General features: G+C 41.7%; 1 protein-coding gene across 5 annotated transcripts in view; it reads right to left on the bottom strand.

Moving 5' to 3' along the window:
- hspa12a (heat shock protein 12A) overlaps positions 1–20,356 on the bottom strand; it is a 71,282-nt gene that overhangs the window by 25,157 nt on the left and 25,769 nt on the right. For 3 of the 5 annotated variants that reach the window (XM_026191210.2, XM_026191211.2, XM_026191213.2), the window contains exons 2-5: positions 13,382–13,458; positions 12,803–12,930; positions 7,728–7,914; positions 581–685 (exon numbers count right to left, since the gene is read on the bottom strand). In XM_026191210.2, the coding sequence (XP_026046995.1) occupies positions 581–685; positions 7,728–7,914; positions 12,803–12,930; positions 13,382–13,458 (497 nt within the window). The remainder of the gene's footprint in view (positions 1–580; positions 686–7,727; positions 7,915–12,802; positions 12,931–13,381; positions 13,459–20,356) is intronic. The other 2 variants (XM_026191215.2, XM_026191212.2) reach the window with 1 other exon arrangement.

Below are 20,356 nucleotides of genomic sequence, written 5' to 3'. Positions count from 1 at the left end.
TCAAAATAAACTATTTCCGGCAGTGCAATATGAGTCCAAAGCATCCCAGAAACGACACAGAAAGTCATAAAGTCAAACATAACTTTTAAAAACACCAGTATAGGCTTATGAGGCCTTGATGGTAAAAAACTACATTTCCGCAAAATGACGTCACTTCCGGTTTCGGGCAGGTCATGGCGGACATGCGACAGTTCACGCTAATGGACGTAGGAAGTGTTACAAACAGCTGATCGGATCGGCAAAGCGTGTTTCTGGAATATTGTGTTTTTGTTCCTGCAAGTGCTTTTTATGCAGTTTTTGCAAAGCTATATGTGGAAGGAAACCGTGACCGAGGACAAGCTGATGGCATAAGATCTAAGTACAACTCCTCCGGTTTCATATGCAAAAAAAATTATTGTGCTAGCTTACGTGGTTGCAGAGCTACCGGGATTTAAAAATAGTTACGCAAAATGGAGCGTGCCCGCTCCGACCGGCTTTAAAGGGTTAAATTCTACACATCTTCCAATGTTTGTCAACAGAAGCTTAATCAAAGGAGAAAATATTACTTTGCATGAGTAAGAGAACAGAAAACATGTGTTACCTTCAGTGCTTGTTCCTTAAAGAAAGCCAACGCATAGGCAAAGATGTCCAGAGCTTTGACACGCTTCCCATTAGCTGCATGGAGGTCAGTGTTGATGGACAGGTTCTGATTGCAGAGAGAAGACATCACAGTCAATATATCACTGCTAGTTTCTTTTCTATTCCCTTTGTGGATTGTCCACACGCATCTACTACCACGCCACACTGTACAATCTACTCCATACATTCTTAACGACCTCTCATCCATGACCAATTTAGACGTATCAGTTATTGTAACATGCATGAGTCACGGGTAAACATCTAAACTTGACAAAAACAGCTGGGGTAAAAAAGTGTCTGTCTGTGAAGTGACACCAACTATTCTGACACTGAAGGACTCACAGCCATTGGATGCACTCAGTTTCATAATGTATGTAAAAAAAAGGTCTATCAGATGTAACAGCATGTTTCAAGTAGCCACATATTTAAGCTCATGGTGGGCTGAATGGCAGTGGTCTTTTTTTGGATTTTCAAACTTCACATGTCTCACGTCTGTACCTGTACTTGCTGGGAAAAAAATAGAAAGTGAAACATTTTGACATATCCCTATAGTGGGCCTATAACTCAGAAAACTCCTAATCATAATAATATTGTACAAGCCGATTATGAGAGACTCAGATGGAGGGACTCCCTGAATATCCACGTAATGATCCTTTTACTTCAGTAACTGTTGACTGTGGGAGAAAAGTGTGTTGTAATTATGAGCAGTAACGGGCTCTGAGCCAAAAGCCATTGGCAGAAATACAGAGCACAGCAAAAATATTTGCCCCCTGGTTATCTCTTTATTTTTGCATTTCTCACACTATGTTAGACACGTTAGCCGTTGATGTTAACGCAATTTAGTATCCAGTATACAGAACTGTTTTCTGTGAAAAACAAAGTGAAGGTGCGCCCAACTTATTTGAACCTTTGGCTTCTATAATATGTGGTTCTATAGGGCTTTGGAGTTGACATAAAGCCGCAATGCATTGTGGGAGCGCGGCACTCTTTTAGCAGGCCATGAACCAAAACAAACACAGATTTCAGCACAAGACCCCTGCTTGGTTTTGCTGGCGTGCAGGGAGAGTCGCAGCTTCAGTGATGCATGCTGTACTTGCTACAAGTTTGGACACACCAGTGTTGTGAATCGTGTGTGTAACCTCGAAAAGTCTGTGTCTACTGTGCAAACAAGATCTTACACATGAAGAGGACGCACGAAAGGCCTACACCGAGACAATGGCAGCAAAGTTTATGCGGTTTTTTAGTGAACACAAATTTTCCAGAACTCGGAGCATCTCCAGACGGACTCACAATGTGTGACTGTTGTGGGAAGATGTATCTGGAGATTAACTGTCCACAGCATAAAGCAGGCATTGGCTGCACAGGACACAAACTTCTGCCTTCGGCCACAAAGAGAGTTTGCTGTGATACGCATCTTCCCTGATGTGGATTTCTGGGAACCGCGTTTGAAGAAAGCACAAGACTTCTTCCAAAAAGTGTGTCCTCCTGAACTAGTGGGAAAATATTTCTCAAAAGAAGGGCTGCTCTAAATAACCAATAGTGTTTTATTTTGTGGGTCACGATTGATGCCAGCTGTGCGTAGCCATGTTAATAGTTTGCATTTCAAGTACATCTGAACAAGTCTTGAATAAAAAAAATAAAAAACATATGTCCTTTCCGTTTTATTGAAAGCACTTCATAGAAAGTTACATGGGTTACAATGAACTGTACAAACAACACAGCATTTTAAAGAATATTTAATAAGAGCAAGTTTCATTTCACCGAGGTTTGACAACCACACTTGGGCACATATTTATCAAAATGCAGCAAATCTTAACTATCTTATCCAGCAGCACACCAACAGAAATCTATGGTAGAGAACTCCATATCAGCTCGTCTCACCGCTGCTATCCAGGCCTGACGTCTTCTTTTGGTAATATCCGATACATGTGATGCCTGACGTTGCTTCTAGAAGGGGAAACGATAAAAAGAGAGCCCATTTTCCCGATTGTGCGATCTAACACTACAACCAACAACACGCCAAGTACGAACCATGGCTCACATTATCCGTGTGCTTTCACCCTTTGTTTGGCATGTTCAAATGGCCCCTTGACCAAAACTCCTGGCCACGCCCCCTCCCGTGACATCAGGCTCCAAAGCCCTATTGCGTGCAGTGTACATAACCTAATGTCAGCTAGATCAATATTAAAATGTATAATATTGTTAAAGTCACTAAAATTTGTGACGTGAGCTCTATGTCTGCTTGTGAAACTCAGAAATTCAGTAGAGCTGATATGTAGCTATATTAAATATTCACATAAGTATTTTAAATGTATAGAAATGTTTTAAATGAATGAACGTGTGTCTTTGACCGTTATTGTGTAACTTACTTTCAGACTAGTTAATCATAGGGGATAGACATAGGGGATTTCTGTGGATTTCTCCTGTTTCTTTCCTTGTTTTTACTTCTGTTGATTCTCCTGATTCTTTTCCAGTTGCTGACCAAACACAAAACCATCCACTGAAGTGCACCATACTTCCCAGCTGACTGGCAAGTTAGGGATTCATAGTTTTCGAGATTAGCTTCTGATTCTGATCTTTTCCATATCTCTCGAGGAATACTGGATTTAGGTGAGGAGCGTTCTGCAGCAACTACTGGGAAATCGTTTATATGTGAAATCAGAAAAACGTAAGTTTCATGCCACCACTGTCTCATTCATGGGTCACATTTTGGCCAGGGGGCAGGTGACGTCCCAGAGTCTCGAAAACAGCTCCAGCGTTTTCTAGTGTTTGCCAATTCCCACAGGTAATTCATAAGAAACTACAGCCAAGTCGCCGCTCCGCTCCCTTGGTTCGCTTCACTCAAGGTACCGTTCACCTGGTCCTCCCACCACCTGGTTGGTGTAGGGGCATACTGTCTCACAGGTCTGATCCCCAAGGCAAACTCCAGCCGAGCGCCTTTTTCTCCCACTGCAGAACAAAATTATGATGTGGGAAATATCCGTTGGGTTATGGATGTGCAGAGTTGGCCCAATGGATAACCGCTGTTATCTATTGGGCCCATTGGGTTATCCAAGGTTCGTGTGCCACCCAGGAGTGAGAAGGACAATAACTTTTCTCAGACAACATTTCTGGTGGCCATCCCTAAACAAAGATGTGAGAGAGTCTGTTGCCATTTGTCCTGCCTGCGCCTGTAACAAGTCCTCCACCAAGCACCTCAGGCCTACTCCACCCATTAACCACACCAATCCAGGGCGCATGCGCACGCAGAGACCGGCAGTGAGCGAGAGCTTGGCATCCTAAGTTTTTAAGTGTTTAAGTTCTTATCGTTTCTTTTCGTTTCTATCGCTGGCATGTGTTTTGGTTGAAGGAAGTGACAGTTTTCTTACAAAGTGACGCTCCACAACAGTGAGAACATCATGGATTCTTTTTTCTTCATTGTGGTTGGATTTCTACTGTGCTGGCTTGTTTCCGATGATGTGGGCGAGGCCGTGAGTCAGCTGAGGATTGTTTGCTCCCGCGACGAACTGTTAAAACTTGATGGTAAGGACCTCACCTCATGTATGCCGGATTTTATACATAGAGACTCTAACAGAACGAGTGAGAAGAGGAAAAGAGGGAGACGTGGAGGTGTTAAATTGCGTCTGAGGAGACAACAGGTCAGTCGGTTTCCCCTGCCGTCTGTTATCCTTGGAAATGTTCAGTCTCTTAGGAACAAGCTGGATGAACTCCAGGGAAACGTCAGGTTCCAGCTGAGTGATGGCTTTTTCCGAGACATGGCCGACGGAGCTGGACCAGGATGCCGATTTTTCAATTGACGGTTTTGGAGCTCCCTTTCGCCGGGATCGGGATGCACGGGTAACAAGGAAATCTCAAGGAGGGGGAGTATGCTTGTATGTGAACAAACGTTACTGTAGCGCTGTGACTGTTAGAGAGTGTATTTGTACACCAGATGTTGAACTTTTATCCATGTCGCTGCGCCCTTTTTATCTCCCTCGTGAGTTTCCACAACTTTTTATTACCATAGCTTACATTCAGGGCTCACCCCGCCTCCACCTGCAGCATCATCTCAGACGTAGTGCAGAAGCTGCAGGCGCTCTCTCCTGACGCCCAAACTTTATAATGGGGGACTTTAACCATGTCTCTCTTGAATCAACTTTGGGCAATCTGTATCAATATGTATCCTGTCCTACCAGACGGGATAAAATGTTGGACCTTTGTTACGGATCGGTGAAGAATGCTTATAAATCCCTCCCGCTTCCTCCTCTGGGATCTTCTGACCATAACTGTGCATCTTCTGCCCATCTATAAAACGGTCTTAAAACGAGAGACTAAGGATGTTGACATATGGTCAGAAGAATCTGTGCTTACAGATTGGGAAGTTTTTATTCAGTCTTGTGGAGATGATCTCGACGCTTTGGTGGATGTTACTAGCTCTTATGCAATATTTTGTAAAGACATGATTATACCCCGTAAGCGCGTTAAAGTCTACGCTAACAATAAGCCGTGGGTCACTAAAAGCGTCAAATCCTGTTTAAGGAAAAAGAGACAGGCCTTTAAAGAGGGGGCTGTTACTGATTTTCAGACAGCCACCAAGGACCTGAAAATCGAGCTCTTGAAAGCAAAACAGAGCTACAAAAATCTTCTTGAAAGCAAATTTGCTGCAAAAAATTTTGGGTCTGCCTGGACTTGTATGAAAACCATAGCAGGGTTTCAAACTCCTCAGAGCAGGTGCCACATATATGTGCCACAGTGAGGTTTATATCTTTATTAGGTCTGTGTGTTTTTGAAGGGATGCCAAATGCTGTCATTTTTTCTGTAAAGCAAATTTAGCTATGGGTATGAATAAAGTTACCTTGACACCACACCGCCCTTGGTCACACGTAGGCTTAGATTTCTTCACCGTCTCCCTGCCTCTTCGGGGAGGAATGTCATTCTCACCATCGTAGAGAGGTTCTCTAAATCAGCACAGTTCATTGTACTAGAAAAATTGCCCACTGCCATAGAAAATGCTCAGCTATTAGTCGATCATGTTTTCAGACTCCACGGCATCTCTCAGGAAATAGTTTCAGATCGAGGTCCCCGATTCACTTCACAAGTTTTGAAAGCATTCTGCACAGCTCTGGGCGCCAGAGTCAATCTGAGCTCTGGGTACCACCCACAAACCAACAGCCAAACAGAAAGGCTAAATCAGTGCGTGCTGTCACATAACCCCTTGTCCTGGTCCACCCTGTTATCATGGATTGAGTACACACATAATTCACTTACCACTTCTGCTACTGGTCTGATCCTGTAATAAATGCATGAACGAGTTTTTCAGCGTCACTCTGAGACAGGATATTTCTAACTTTAGAGATGTTGCACAAATGGAAGAAAGCAGTCTTACATATTTGTTTAATATGTGCGTTGAAGGACATGTCCTGGTCAAAAATGACTCCAAGGTTCCTCACAGCGTTACTGGAGGCCAAGGTAATGCCATCCAGAGTCAGGTACTTCTGATTAGAGACCTTAGTTTTCACAGGAGCTACAGTATCCAGAGTCGTACGCAGTGAGGAGGTGAAATTATTAACAAGATGATCGACCTCTGTTGGAGCAGCGTTCAGGTAGATGCTCTGCTCTGTGTTGGTACAGGGCATTGAAGATGATAACAGTGGGTGGATTATATTCTTAAACTTAGTTACAGCGCTTTCAGAAATACATCTACTGTGATAAAGTCTACTCTCCTCTGCTGTGTAATCAATTATTGTAAATGTAAATGTTATCAGGAAATGATCAGACAGGAGAGGGTTTTCAGGAAACACTGTTAAATGTTCAGTTTCTATGCCATATGTTAAAACAAGATCTAGAGTGTGATTAAAGTGGTGGGTGGGTTCTTTTACATTGTGAGAGAAGCCAATTGAGTCTAATAACAGATTAAATGCCATGTTGAGGCTGTCATTCTTAGCATCTACATGGATGTATGGATGGATTCAGAATTTGGATTTCGTCCACTATCACTGCCTTTCACCTGCCCAACGTTTGCTTCAGAGCTCTGGATTTGCAGCTCGGACCATTCCTGCTACAAAACCACTCACTCGGGTTAACGACTCCTCCTCCCAACGGGAAAAATGCCTATATGGGGTTTGGTTGAAAGGGCAGCTGCCTACACAGAGAAGCCCAGACCTCCCTCTCCCCAGCCTATACAGGGGAACACTGTTGCATTCGGACATCTTCGGACACCTGTTGGGACATCTCGCCCACTAGGTGCGCAGGTGGCATTCTTATGAGATGCCCAGACCACCTTAAATGGTTCCTTTTGATGTGGAGGAGTAGCAGTTTTACTCTAAGGAATCCAGCGACCCTCTGGAGAAAGCCATTTCCACCACTTGTATCCACGATCTCATCCGTTCCGTCACTACTCAAAACTAATGACCACAGGTGAGGGTAAGGCTTAGGGGCAACAACTCATCACCGATTGGGAATGGGCACACCAACCTTTTCTTGCTGAGGACCCATAGCTTCTGAAGGGGCTGATTCTCATTCCTACCATTTCACACTCCACTATGAGCCAGTGCAAGCTAGAACACATCACCTATAAAAATCACAGATGAGATTATACGGCCACCAAAGTGAAAATCTTTAAAAATACTGGTGGTCGCCTGTAGATACGCCTATGGTGTCAATTTCAAAATTGCCTTGCTCTTGAGCTATTCCTTTCACAAACTTGGGTGTCCACACTGAACGCCCTCCTTTTACACCTGAGCAGTAAAAACTGCATTTTGTATTTACTTGGTTCATCTTTGTCTGATATTAAGATTTGTTCGATTAGCTTGCCCGAACAGCAGGACCGTCACATTTTCCATCAGATGAGTCACTGAGTGGTGACGACGGAGTGTGCCTGTGCTGATCCCGCCTGGAAGAAGAGTGACCTAACGAGCTGCTATGCTCATGATGTAATGTGTGTATATGCTACAGTATGTGTTGGGCAAAATACTGAACAATGAATGACTCTGAATTCCTCTGTTTTGTATATTAGTGTGTGATTTTAAGTAGTATGTATAGAATAATGCTAATGACTGGCTATCCTTACTGTGAAGCAGTATGAGTGGTCAGGAAGACTAGAAAGTGAAATTTAATGTCAGTGTTCTTACTGCAGTGGTGTGGAGCTTCATTTTGAATTTTTCAAGGTAAAGCCAGTGTTTGGATTCGCTGGGGTCCAGGTCGTGATAGAAGTCACGAGCCGCATAACCAAAACTGTGGAACTTCCTGTCTGGAGTGAGAAGGATGGTGGTCGGGGTCTTCTGATTGGATACGCCTGGGTCCCCACCCTCCCAACGCCTGGAAAAAAACGACAGTTATCAATATATGTGCAGTAAATCTGCTTTTAAGTGAATACAGCAGCTAAACTTGTTAACGATTGTCACAGATGTTGGGTAAGGACTGATTATCCAGGAAGAATTAAGCATCATTCCACAACTCACGGCAAACTTGTAAATAAACCTTTAACTCGTTCTTTGAGTTCTCTGAGGCCTTATGAACCCACTGGCTCACTCACACCCTGGCACGTATGGACAAACAGAGGACTTCTATTATTAGGGCCCTATTGTTCCTGCGCCTCTAAACCTTAAAGTGTGAAGGCCCTGTTGTAATCACTGTTTTATTTTCTGTCTTTCACTGCCTTTTTGAAGGATTTAACATACTGACAAACTCATTAAAATTTGCACATGCCTCACACCTGTTCAAAGTTTTTTTAATTATAAGTTACGATCTTGCCATAACCAGCCACTGTACTTTTGGGATTTTATCGGCTTCATATTTGGTCAGTCTAAACCACAGCCCCTGAACACATTTCAACTGATTTATTTGACAGAGGGCACAGCGCCACCTAGTGGGAACATGAAATGCCATGTTTTACACTTCGGGGTACAGTTTTGAGGTGGTTGACCCCAGCAACTTGAAATTTGTCCAGGAAAGCCTTAAGGAGTTGGTCTTTGGTCACATGTTTTCATCAGACTTTTGATGCACTTCTCCTCCAAGGTTGAGCCCATCCACCTCAAAATCACACAAAACAAGCAGAATGCGAACACTTATCGTTTCCACAATTGCTTTCTTTAGTATTTTTAGACCTCTTTCCCTGTTTTAGTAAAGCCAGTGACTCTAGTCTCTGCCCTGGACCTGTGATTAATTGTCCTGAGGAAAAAATTAAATAAACCTTGCATTCCTGTGAACCTTCCCATCTCTTCAGTCTGCTTTTGGCTCCGCCTTTTCCCCTTTGGCCTTCGGACATATCCAAGCTAAACGCTTACAGGTGTTTTCATTTTCCTTTATATAATTTGTCTGCAGCGACTGGTTCTACCGGAGGACCAGCAGAATTTGGGCACAAGTACAGATCACACTTTTTAAAATAGCAAATTTCCTGCTGTTTGTAAATGCCAGCAGGCAGTGTTGGAGCAGCTTGGAAAAATAAATGCAATCCCTGGTGACGACGAGTCTAGACAAAGGGCTGTTCAGCTGTTACGGCTCTCGTAATACATGCATACCGTTTTAAACAATACAATAATTATTGTGTCTCTAAGTCAAGGACTTTAGAGGTTTTATGGTCATTCCAACACATGTCCTCAAAGTTTTTTTATTTTTTTATTTTTATTTTTCACAAAATGGATTTTATTGGTGTTTTCGTACGATTTTTAAGAGCCAGAAAAAAAATAAATCTTTCGTATCTCTTTGTGTAATAAGCAAAGTTGTGGTTACGACTTCACAGTAGCCTATTTAATCTTTTTTAGCCAGAACACCAACTCACTCGAGCCTCCCCTCACATGATGGTAATGTCACGTGTGATATAGGATTTCTTCTGTACTGTTTTGTTCGACCGCTGTGTATTCAGTAACACATACTGAATTATGTGGTAAACAAGCTAAAATATGTTTTGTATCTGATTCCCAAAAGTGATCACTACCTCCAGTTTACCTCATTAAAGGCTGCGTCTTCTCTGTTTAATTCAATTAAATTCAACAAACAGCTCTATTCAAATACTAATAGCTTAATACTTAGTAATATTAATTACTTAAAGCAAGAATAACATAATCAAATAAAAACAGAACTTGAACAGAAATCACAGTTTACAGCTACCCAAGGACAAGATCAGGAAGCCCATAAAAGTTCAAGAGCTGTGAAAAAAAATCCTTTCAGGCTGAAAGATGCAGAAGATATTTAACATTTCAAAATGAATTTAATATATCAAAATGTTTTTGCCTTTGTGAATGTTTTATCTGAACTTTTAACTGTTTATCAAGTTTTGGGATTTATCCTCTTTCACGTACAGCTCTCTTATTTCTTTCTTTTTTGGTAATTTTGAGGGACATTCAACACAAACCTTTGTATCAAACTGAAGACATTTCAGGGTGTTGTTGTGGAGTTACGACCCCACCATCATCACAACAAAACTCCTTGTATTGTTACTTTTAATATTTCATTAACACACAATGAAAAGCAAGAATTCATTATGTCTTAGTTTTCCATGGCTTTGCTTCAAAGCTGACAATCCAGCATCCAGGAACATTTATAACTTTCTAATATGAAGCTGTGCTTCTAAAGCTTTAAGCGTCCTAAAAGATGCACGCGTAGAATTATTTGAAAATCCTAGGTGACTTCCTGCCTAAGCTGTCACAGTCACAAGATTTTCAGAGAACATAACCTCTGACCTTGACCTTGAGTACAAGACTCATCCAAGACCTGGTAGGGTCTCCCCAAGACAAATTGGTCTTGGGTGAGAAGTTTTCATAGGAAGCTGAAAGTCACTCATCCAAGCGACTTCCAGTGTTCCTCTCTCTCCAGGACGTGTACATCCTTATCACTAAAAGACTGGCCACTGAAGAAGTCACTTTGCTGAGTGATGAAACGTTTCTCCCAGATGCACAGAACTGAGCATCAAGACACCTGGTGGTGCGTTGGATCAGGTAGTGGGGGCGAGTCCTGGACAGACCGAGCGTAGCATGCCTAAACGTACAGTGATGGTATCATAAGGAGATCTGGAGCGGTGTCTCTGGACTGACAGACTGGGGTGATAGTTCCTATCTTTGAATAAGGGCCCGGAGTATGTGCTCCAACTCCAGGGGACAACACGCTAAGCCTCTCTGAGAACAGTCTATGCCAAGGTGCAGAGTTTGTTTGACCTTGGATACAAGAGGAACAATGCAGTTTCCATTCTGGAACGTTGGGCCAGTTCTAAATGATATTTGAGGGGGATTCCCCAACTTGTCTACATGTGTTTTGTTAATATGGAGAAGGCATTCGACAACATCCCTCAGAGTATCCTGGGGGGGGGGTGCATTGGGAGTATGGGATGGCCAGCACGTTGCTACGATCCCTGTACAATGTTCCCAGTCTTTCCAGTCTGTCTTGTTGAGGAGGGCACAAATAGTTAGCTGTCAATTACAGAGCACAAGCATTCGAGCTTTGTATAGTGACGGAAAGACAGAGATCATGGATACAAGCAGCAAATTTTCTCTGAAGGGTGGCTGGATTCTCCCTTGGAGAGAGAGTGAGGTGCTCAGAGTAGAGCCGCTGCTCCTCCACATGAAAAGGAGCCAGTTCAGGTGGTTTGGGCACCAACATGAAAATCCTAGGTGACTTCCTGTCTAAGTTATCACCTCGAGGTCAGACATGAATATATACATATACATCTGTATATTAGGACTGAGCGTTACTAGTCAACTAACCAACTAATCGGCACAATTGTTGTCACAGTCCTGGTTCGGTGACCCAGTGTTTTTGGGTTTTGTACTTTTACTTTTGATGTTATTATGAATTATGAGTGTTTGTGTTTTGGTTTCTGTCCCAGTATTTCTAGCTCATAGTTTTGTAGAACTGCTGAGTCCTTGTTTTTAGGTTTTGTTATTTGGTTTCCCAGAGTTACTCTGTGCTCACACTTCTCCGCGTTCCCTCCGTCTGTCCATGGTGTCACTCTGCTTGTGAATCTGTTAAGTTCAGTGTCTTGTCTGGCTCTGTGAGTTTCCTGTTTTATTCTGAAGGTCTCTGTCTCATGTGAGTGTGTTCGGTACGTTTCCCCTGTCTCGTCAGCTCTGACTTCTCCCAGCTGTGTTGCCCTCCTGTCTCCCATCCCTTGATTACTGCTGTGTCTATTTACGCCCTGTGTGTTCTCCAGCCTGTTGCCGGTTCGTCTGCGTTATTTCCCTCCGTCAACCTGTGTATCTGTGTGTTCCTATGTTTTTCTCCTCGGGTCTCCAGTTGACGTTTCAGGTTTGTTTTGTTAGTTTTTTCCAGTTTAGGTTTTGCTTAGTTTCCTCCATGCCGTTTCTGTTTGTATCTCCACCTTCAATAAAATTCCCCTGCATCTCAGCTGCCAGCATCGTGGGTCCACACGGCTCATCCCGCGAGCCGTGACAGTACAAACCGACCAGCCCGCCGGAGGACGTTCTGTCCGGCCCGTCGGTCCAGCCTTCAAAAGGGAAGCGGCGATCATGCCGACGCCCTTCGCCTCAGCTAGACCCGGAGACTTCTGAATTGCTGGCTGTGGTGAGCGAAAGAGACGTTAATCATGGGTTTTCTGACTTTGGGACTATTTACTCCGGGGCCGTGCCCAGCAGCATTCAGCTCAGTCTTCAGTGTCCCTGTTACCTGTAGCTCAATCTCCAGTTCTGTCGCCCTCTCAGCCATCCATTATCTCTATGCAGGGAGAAAATCTCATTCCCACCCAGGGTGTTTCTCACAGTTTAGCTGCTTTAGGTACAGTTATTCACTCCAGGGCCTCCCCAGAGGCTAGGTAGCCCCCGAGGAACTGCACGCGGCAGCAGCGCTGCCTGGGCGGAGCCCTGCGCAGCTCCAGTTACCTCTGTGCCTGCCAGAGGTCTCCGCACACAGTCTCACAGATTAAAGTCCAACAGGCAAACAAAAGCACTGTTTTTATCTTTATGCTGGATGTTCATCATGAAATGAATCTTTTAAATTATTTGCGCAATCGATTAAACATTAAAAAGTAACTTTAGGTTAATATTCTTCCTTCTTTTGTCTGTTTTGCTGACACTTTTCTGTGTCACATGTCCAATTAGCTACATTTAGTTTTCATTTGCCTGCCAGAACACCTTCCTTCAGCCTTGGTGATAAAAGACTGTTTTTAATTTTTGTTCACAGCCGAACTGATCAAGTTCAGTGCACCACCAGCCCACCATCACATTCCACCTCAGTTTCCACTGCAGTGTCAGCCTACCTCATGGTGTGAATGCACTCTGGTTCCTTAGCAAAGGCGTAAGCATAACCGCTGGATGTGGTGCCAAAGTCAATGGCAACTACGACCACAAAGGACGGCCCTGACGGTACCTGGTCTGTATCATTCTGCTGTGCACAAAGAGGAACAGACAGTTTGATGGTGTTAGGACATATGATGAGTTCAAAACAACCAATCAGCATATGCAAATAAAAAATAACAACATCAAAATGGTAAAGTGATATCACAGGTGAGTAAATATCTGCAGGATGTTCAGTGTTCACTTTGAATGGCACCGTGATGATGGAGACTGCAGGTTTATTTCTGCATTTACTCAGTCTTGGTGTCCTGCTGTTATGTAACATATATGAGTGAAGAGCAGACGGTCTCTACCTAACAGTTTGTAAGGACTTTGCTGTTACTGCTGTAGGATATGTTAAATAGATCATGACCCTCCAATGCCAGGTGTTGTGGCACTCAAGCATGATACAAAGGTAATCAGATTACCAGAATGAGAAGAAACGTGTCAGATCACACTCGTCCTGCAGGAACAATAATTACAAACATGAACACATGAGTCACCTGAGTGTGTGAAGGAGAGAGAGGTGTAATTCCAGGGTCGCCCATGCTCTTTGCTGGAGAAGGATCAGCCATTGCATCTGTACATGAAGACAGCAAAGGATTTATTATGCAGTCCTACGATGCAGTTCACTTTCTATTGAGTATTTATATAAAGTTGCACGCTGTCGTGTCATTTTTAAAGCATGTCTTTATTTGAACATCAGTAGGAAATTTACGTTTTCATTTTATGCACCTTCTTTTTATGCCGTGCATTTGTGCAGCTGTAAGCTTTTGCTACTGTGTAGTGAACAAGGACTACAGATCTGCAGGTCATCATTTATACATCTATATGCAGTGTTGGGGAGTAACAGAATACATGTACCGGTGTTACGTATGTAAAATACAATATGAGTAACTGTATTCTGTTAGTTTAAAGGTTACCATTTAAAAAGGTGGCATTCAGTGCCTGTGTCTCAGTCTCGTGGCCCAGGTCACCTCTACAGCCCGCATAACGACGTAAAGAAATATTTGAAGCATGTAAATATAATAATAACCACTGCAGCCAAACAGAGAGCCTGACGAGCCCAGCTATTAAGACTCGACTGTACACCGTGTTCGTGTTTTCCTCTGAAATAGGGCTGCTTAATAAATCAAATTTTAATCTCGATTACGATCTGGGCTTTCAACAATCATTAAAAAGGACTGAGCCGATTATTAGCCCCTCCCTCGTGCTTTACTTGTGCTTGACAGTCTTTAAAGTCATTATTCAACACATTGTTATTGTTAAATAAATATGTCAAATAATCGAGATCTCAATTTCAGTGAAAATAATCGTGATTATCATTTTTGCCCTAATCGAGCAGCCCTACTCTGAAACAATAAGTTCTGTTGGAGTCTTTCAACGCCTCTCTCTGTTTCTCACTAGCAAAGTTGACCCAGACAACAAAGTAAAGCTAGTTTTCAGCTATGAGCCGACACGAACCCGACGTATTAGTCAGAGGTCCCTTTACTACAGTTCAGAGCCGCGGACCTGTTTTATATACGCGAGGAATAGTTTCTACACGAGATCGCTGCAAAAAGTGCAGCCTTACCTAATGTCCACCTACTGTTACTCATTTATATTAAGATTTAAACATCTAGCTGGTGTTGGTGTGGAGAGTAGCCTTCAGTAATAGTAATAAATCACACAGCAATAGGACATTCATGTAGCTGTAAAAAGCATGGTAATATATTAAGTAATCCAAAGTACTCAGTTACATTACTCTCATTGAGTAACGTAACAGAATACATTACAGAATACATTTTGGGGCATGTAATCTGTAGTGGGATACATTTTGAAAGTAACCTTCCCAGCACTGTCTATATGATATAGAGCTAGTTAAATGAACATTTTTATGATAAGGGTTCATTTTCTCTCCTGCTCATCTTTTTTATCCCAAACTGAAACATTCAATGTATCTCCTTGCATCTTCTGACCTTTCACATTACCCACAAACGAGCCTCTAAGGCTGAGGCCATACGCACTCTTTTTTAAATGTTACATTGTTGGAGACAACCATTCATTCATCTACAAAAACAACATGCACAGCATGCTTCCTGCATCAGTCGACTCCTGACTCAACCCTGCGATGCAGCCATACTCCTGTTAGGGGACAACTTTGAGATATTATTTTATTTAAAAATGACAGACTTACATTAACTTAGTAATTAGTACTTAATTAAACCTGAAAATAAACTTCCTGTTGGTTAAATAATCAACTGACAGCCACTATTAGCAGGTTTGTCCTGATCTCCATCCAGACGACACCGTAATTTAAAGGACACTGCTAACAGAAGCCTAGCTTAGCCACTGACTTAAATTAGCTCAACACTTTAAGCACAATACTACGATAAACATAACAAATTGTTATCAAGGCCAGCTGACTAAAGATTTCCATGGTCACACTGACTTTTTTCTTGAACACAAGAAGGCAATAAGGCTCTGAAACTAAGACATGCTGCTTCCATAGTTGGTAAGCACCAAAGAAATGACCCAGAACACCAAAGAAAACCGTGTTCCTGCAGAGGCTGCTGACCATGAACTCTGTAAATGGCCCAGAAGTGAAAGGATGCTGCTTTGTGGGTGTCAAACAGCCAAATGACAACATTTTCTGTGTGGAAAGTGCAGAAAATGTCTGTTACACCTGTCTTCAAAACACAATGGCATTTCAGTAGAATAGGAGATTGTCTACCCATTTGCTTCCATCATTTTCATTAGTCTGGCTTAATAACCTTCAGTGAAAGTGTTCTTTGAATGCATACAATAATAATACTCCCCAGACATATTGTAAGTGTCTGGCAGAATTGTCTCACGGCGGGACATCGTGTTATCCATCCTATTTTTCCAGCTCATTCACCCTTTTCTCTTGCCATCCCCTACAGAGTGGATGAGTGGTCTGAAGACCCATAATACACTTTGCCAGGCAATTACAGTGCAGAATTACAGACCACCTGTGGCTAGACTCCATCTAGCCACAGTCCACTCTCCCAAATCACTTGACAGCCTGGAGTTTTATTCCCAACAAAGGGTCGAAAAATCTCATCACAATTAGCAAAGTAAAGTAACGGTAATCTTATAATAAATAATATTTCAATCTTTCTGTGCCAGCAGAGTGTTCACTTCTGTTCAATGATTCATTTCATGTCTAAGGCATGTTTACGCTGAAATTCTAATTCTTCCCCTCCAGCATTCATCCGTTCTCTCATCCGTGACAATCACACAATAATTTAAGTCATCCTGCGGCAACCCTGTGTCGTCCATACAGTGATAAGACTGCTGGGTTTGTCCAACCACGTCATCATTCTTCCCCATTAATCACATTTCTATACTATCTATATGAAAACTAACGATTGAAAATATTTTAGACAAACAAACATGATGAACTGTTAGTGCACATTAAATTAAACTGCATTCAATCCACTAAAAATAATTAAAGTTCATTGAACTTTTTATAGAGTTCAAGTCGCTGAACTTTAATTCACAAATCTATCAATTTTAAGACAAAATAGAAACTAAGCTTTAAAAACAAAGTGTTATTTATTACATTTACTCTATATGATGTTCAAACCTAAGATTTCATTTTCCAAAGTAAAGGTTAAACTATTAGTCATGCCCTTATGTTTCCAAATGATCAAACAAGAAAATGCAAAAACTAACATTTAATCAACCAGTTAAACAAAGAGACAAAAGTCTGGTAAATTAGTATGAAGAGTCCACACAGAGGGCACGTTGTAGTGGATGACTGGGTCAAACAAGTGACAGGGGACTGAGATCCACAGATTAGAAATGTGTTTTTAATCGTTTCATTTTGAAAATATTCTTAGTTTCCTCCTGCAGTTTGCTTAGGTGCAACACAGGAAAGCCTGTGGTCAGGGTTAGATCTGTGCATCTGGCAGAAAACCCTCCAGATGACCATGCTTTGTTCAAGCCAACCAATGACAACCAAGAGGGTAGGGCTGCTCAATTAATCGAATTTTAATCTCGATTACGATCTGGGCTTTCAACGATCATTAAAAAGGACTGAGACGATTATTAGCCCCTCCCTCGTGCTTTACTCTCGCGCTGCTCCGTGTGGCAAATCAAGCGCACCTCTCTGCATTTCGAACACGTGTCACAACAATTAAGAGCAGCGGTCTCCAACCTTTTTTGCACCACGGACCGGTTTATGCCCGACAATATTTTCATGGACCGGCCTTTAAGGTGTCGCGGATAAATACAACAAAATAAAACTAGTACCGGTACTGAAAAAAAGAAAATTTATTCATAACACACGTGAAAAGACCCAGGAAAACAGAGTTGACTATAAAAACGATAACAAAATAACGCTGAAAACCGATAAAAACCCTGAAAACTATACATTTCACACCTGAGCCTCAACTTTCGCGGGTACCGGTACCGGTCCGAGGCCCGGGGGTTGGGGACCGCTGATTAAGAGGACCCGAGGGAAGCTCGGAAAGCTAAACAGAAGTTATTTGGAGAGGAGAGTGACTGCCGCTGGTTGAAAAGAGGTAAAACAAAACTTCAATGGTGTGGAAACATTATGGGTTCAGTCAGACGTGGATCAAGTAGACACAGTGTGTAAACTTTGCTACGGTGTCGTAGCTGCACCACAGAGCAACACTGCAAAGTTCACTAAACATAGATGTTTACATTTTTCATTTATTTCTTATATTGAAAACATTTGCACTGTTATCAGTATTTGCACACTATTTTATGACAATCTTTAAAGTAGGGCTGCTTGATTATGGCAAAAATGATAATCACGATTATTTTCACTGAAATTGAGATCTTGATTATTTGACAATATTTATTTAACCCTTTAAGACCTACCATAGAACCAAGTCCGCCAGAGCTTATTTTATTTTTTTACATGCTGTGGAGCCATTTTTGGGAGCATTTCAAGTTGCTATACATCAATACAACTGTTATAGCCCATAATATGTATGCATTAAGTGCATAGTAATTACATTAATTGCAAAAAAGTGCAATAAACTACAAAAAAATTGAAAATTGTTTTTGTTTTTTTACATATATTTCTACTTGGAGAAATTTAAGAGGTTTATCCCTCAAAGCTTTAAATACAAAAAAGTTGCAAAAAATAGTTTACAACAACAGGAAATTTATTTTGAGTGTCTTCATAGTTTTATTTTGGAGATACAGCAATTTTTATATACTGCAGGAAAAACAAAAAACAATCCTATGATGCAAATTTGCAAAGAAAACAGCATGTGCATCAAAATAAACTATTTCCAGCAGTGCAATTCGAGTTCTAAGCATCCCAGAAACTAGTCAGAAAAGTCAAACATGACCAGTATAGGCTTTTACGGCCTACAAGTAAAAAAAACTACATTTTCTGCAAAAATGACATCACTTCCGGTTTCAGACAGGAAATGGCGGACATGCAACATTTCGCCTTGACGTCTGTTTCAATGTGGGAAGTGTTACGAACAGCTGATCGGATCGGCAAAGCGTGTTTCTGGAATATTGTGTTTTTGTTCCTGCAAGCGCTTTTTATGCAATTTTTGCAAAGCTTTATGTGGAAGGAAACCGTGACCGAGGACAAGCTGATGGCATAAGATGTAAGTACAACTCCTCCGGTTTCATATGCAAAACAAATTATTGCGCTAGCTTACACGGTTCAGGTTCTACAGGGATTTAAAAATAGTTACACAAAACGGAGCGTGCTGCTCTGACCGGCTTTAAAGGGTTAACAATAACAATGTGTTGAACAATGACTTTAAAAAATAATATAAAATAGTGTGCAAAAACTGATAACAGTGCAAATGTTTTCAATATAAGAAATAAATGAAAAATGTAAACATCTATGTTTAGTGAACTTTGCAGTGTTGCTCTGTGGTGCAGCTACGACACCGTAGCAAAGTTTACACACTATGTCTACTTGATCCACGTCTGACTGAACCCATAATGTTTCCACACCACTGAAGCTTTTTTTACCTCTTTTCAACCAACGGCAGTCACTCTCCTCTCCAAATAACTTCTGCTTAGCTTTCCGAGCTTCCCTCGGGTCCTCTTAATTGTTGTGACACGTGTTCGAAATGCAGAGAGGTGCGCTCGATTTGCCACACGGAGCAGCGCAAGAGTAAAGCACGAGGGAGGGGCTAATAATCGTCTCAGTCCTTTTGAATGATTGTTGAAAGCCCAGATTGTAATCATGATTAAAATTCGATTAATTGAGCAGCCCTACTTTAAAGCCATTATTCAACACATTGTTACTGTTAAATAAATATCATCAAATAATCGAGATCTCAATTTCAGTGAAAATAATCGTTATTATCATTTTTGCCATAATCGAGCAGCCCTACAAGAGGGTAATACTACTATAAGGGACTGTAGAGCACATCGAGTTAAGTACAATGCAGGTCGGAGTGTTCCTGCTTTTCTTGCACGCTTTTTAATCCCACTGCCCTTTTTGGTCAAATAAAAGCACAAGCAGGGCAGAGTCTATATCTTTATTGTTCTCAAGGAACACAAGCTAAAGTATTTGTTTGCCATAGAGCACCCCAATGGCTTTTAGGATTGTTAACGATCAGGACATGAATATTATTATGTACATCCAAACATTCCTTTAATGCCAGGCGTTCTGTAAACGACCTTTCATTGTCATGAGTTTGTTCAGTACATATTTCTGGATTGTGAGAGTTGAGACAGTATGAGCACGATTATCCACCACACAAAGGAAAGACGTTTAGGTTTGGTAAATGAGAAGCTATCAATATGTGCAAGTATCAAATACATATTTGTCATTTTTATCCATACATGCCCCTGAAAAGAAAGCTGCGTTTAACATGGCTTAAAATGTTACTAACTTGTCACAGCTTTGCACTAATGTGCAACACAGTTCCTGCATCGCTATCACTGAAACACATTTCCATAAAAACAAGGTGAATAAGGAGAAAACAATATAGCTAAGAAATTTATCAGGTGATAGTAAATAAGACAATGAAAACACATCAGATGTCAATGTGAAATAATCATGCTTCACTGCTATGGATGGTGTAATGTGTTAGGAATGTGAAGCATGCCACATCATTTGATGGAAATGATAAGAATCACAAAGGGCTGAACTCAAAGATGTTTCAAAAACACTAGAAAAGACAAACTTGTCAAACGTTTGTTACAGAAATTCAAAACTCTGATCAATTTTAATGGAGGGATTGGCCGATTACGTCCGAGATGAGATGACTGGATGTGAGGCTCCTGAGACTGAATGAGACCGTAGATCTCACTCTAAAGACATACCAACGAGTTATGTGACGACCTTGAAGGGTCTTTAAACACTTCTGCTTCCAGAGAGCTACAGCTGCACCGCCTCTGGCTTCCTGCTCAAGGAAGCGTTTCACCTCTCTCGAGGTCTCAACTCCACTGACCAAAATCTAGCTTCTCTACATTCTGTTAACCCCGGTCGACCGTTTCATTCCTGTCACTTCACACACACT

Source organism: Astatotilapia calliptera, chromosome 13 (genome assembly GCF_964374335.1).
Source record: "Astatotilapia calliptera chromosome 13, fAstCal68.1, whole genome shotgun sequence".
NCBI classification, from domain to species: Eukaryota; Metazoa; Chordata; class Actinopteri; order Cichliformes; family Cichlidae; genus Astatotilapia; species Astatotilapia calliptera.
The sequence above is the reverse complement of the archived record's forward strand: the minus strand, read 5'-3'. Positions and strand labels throughout refer to the sequence as shown.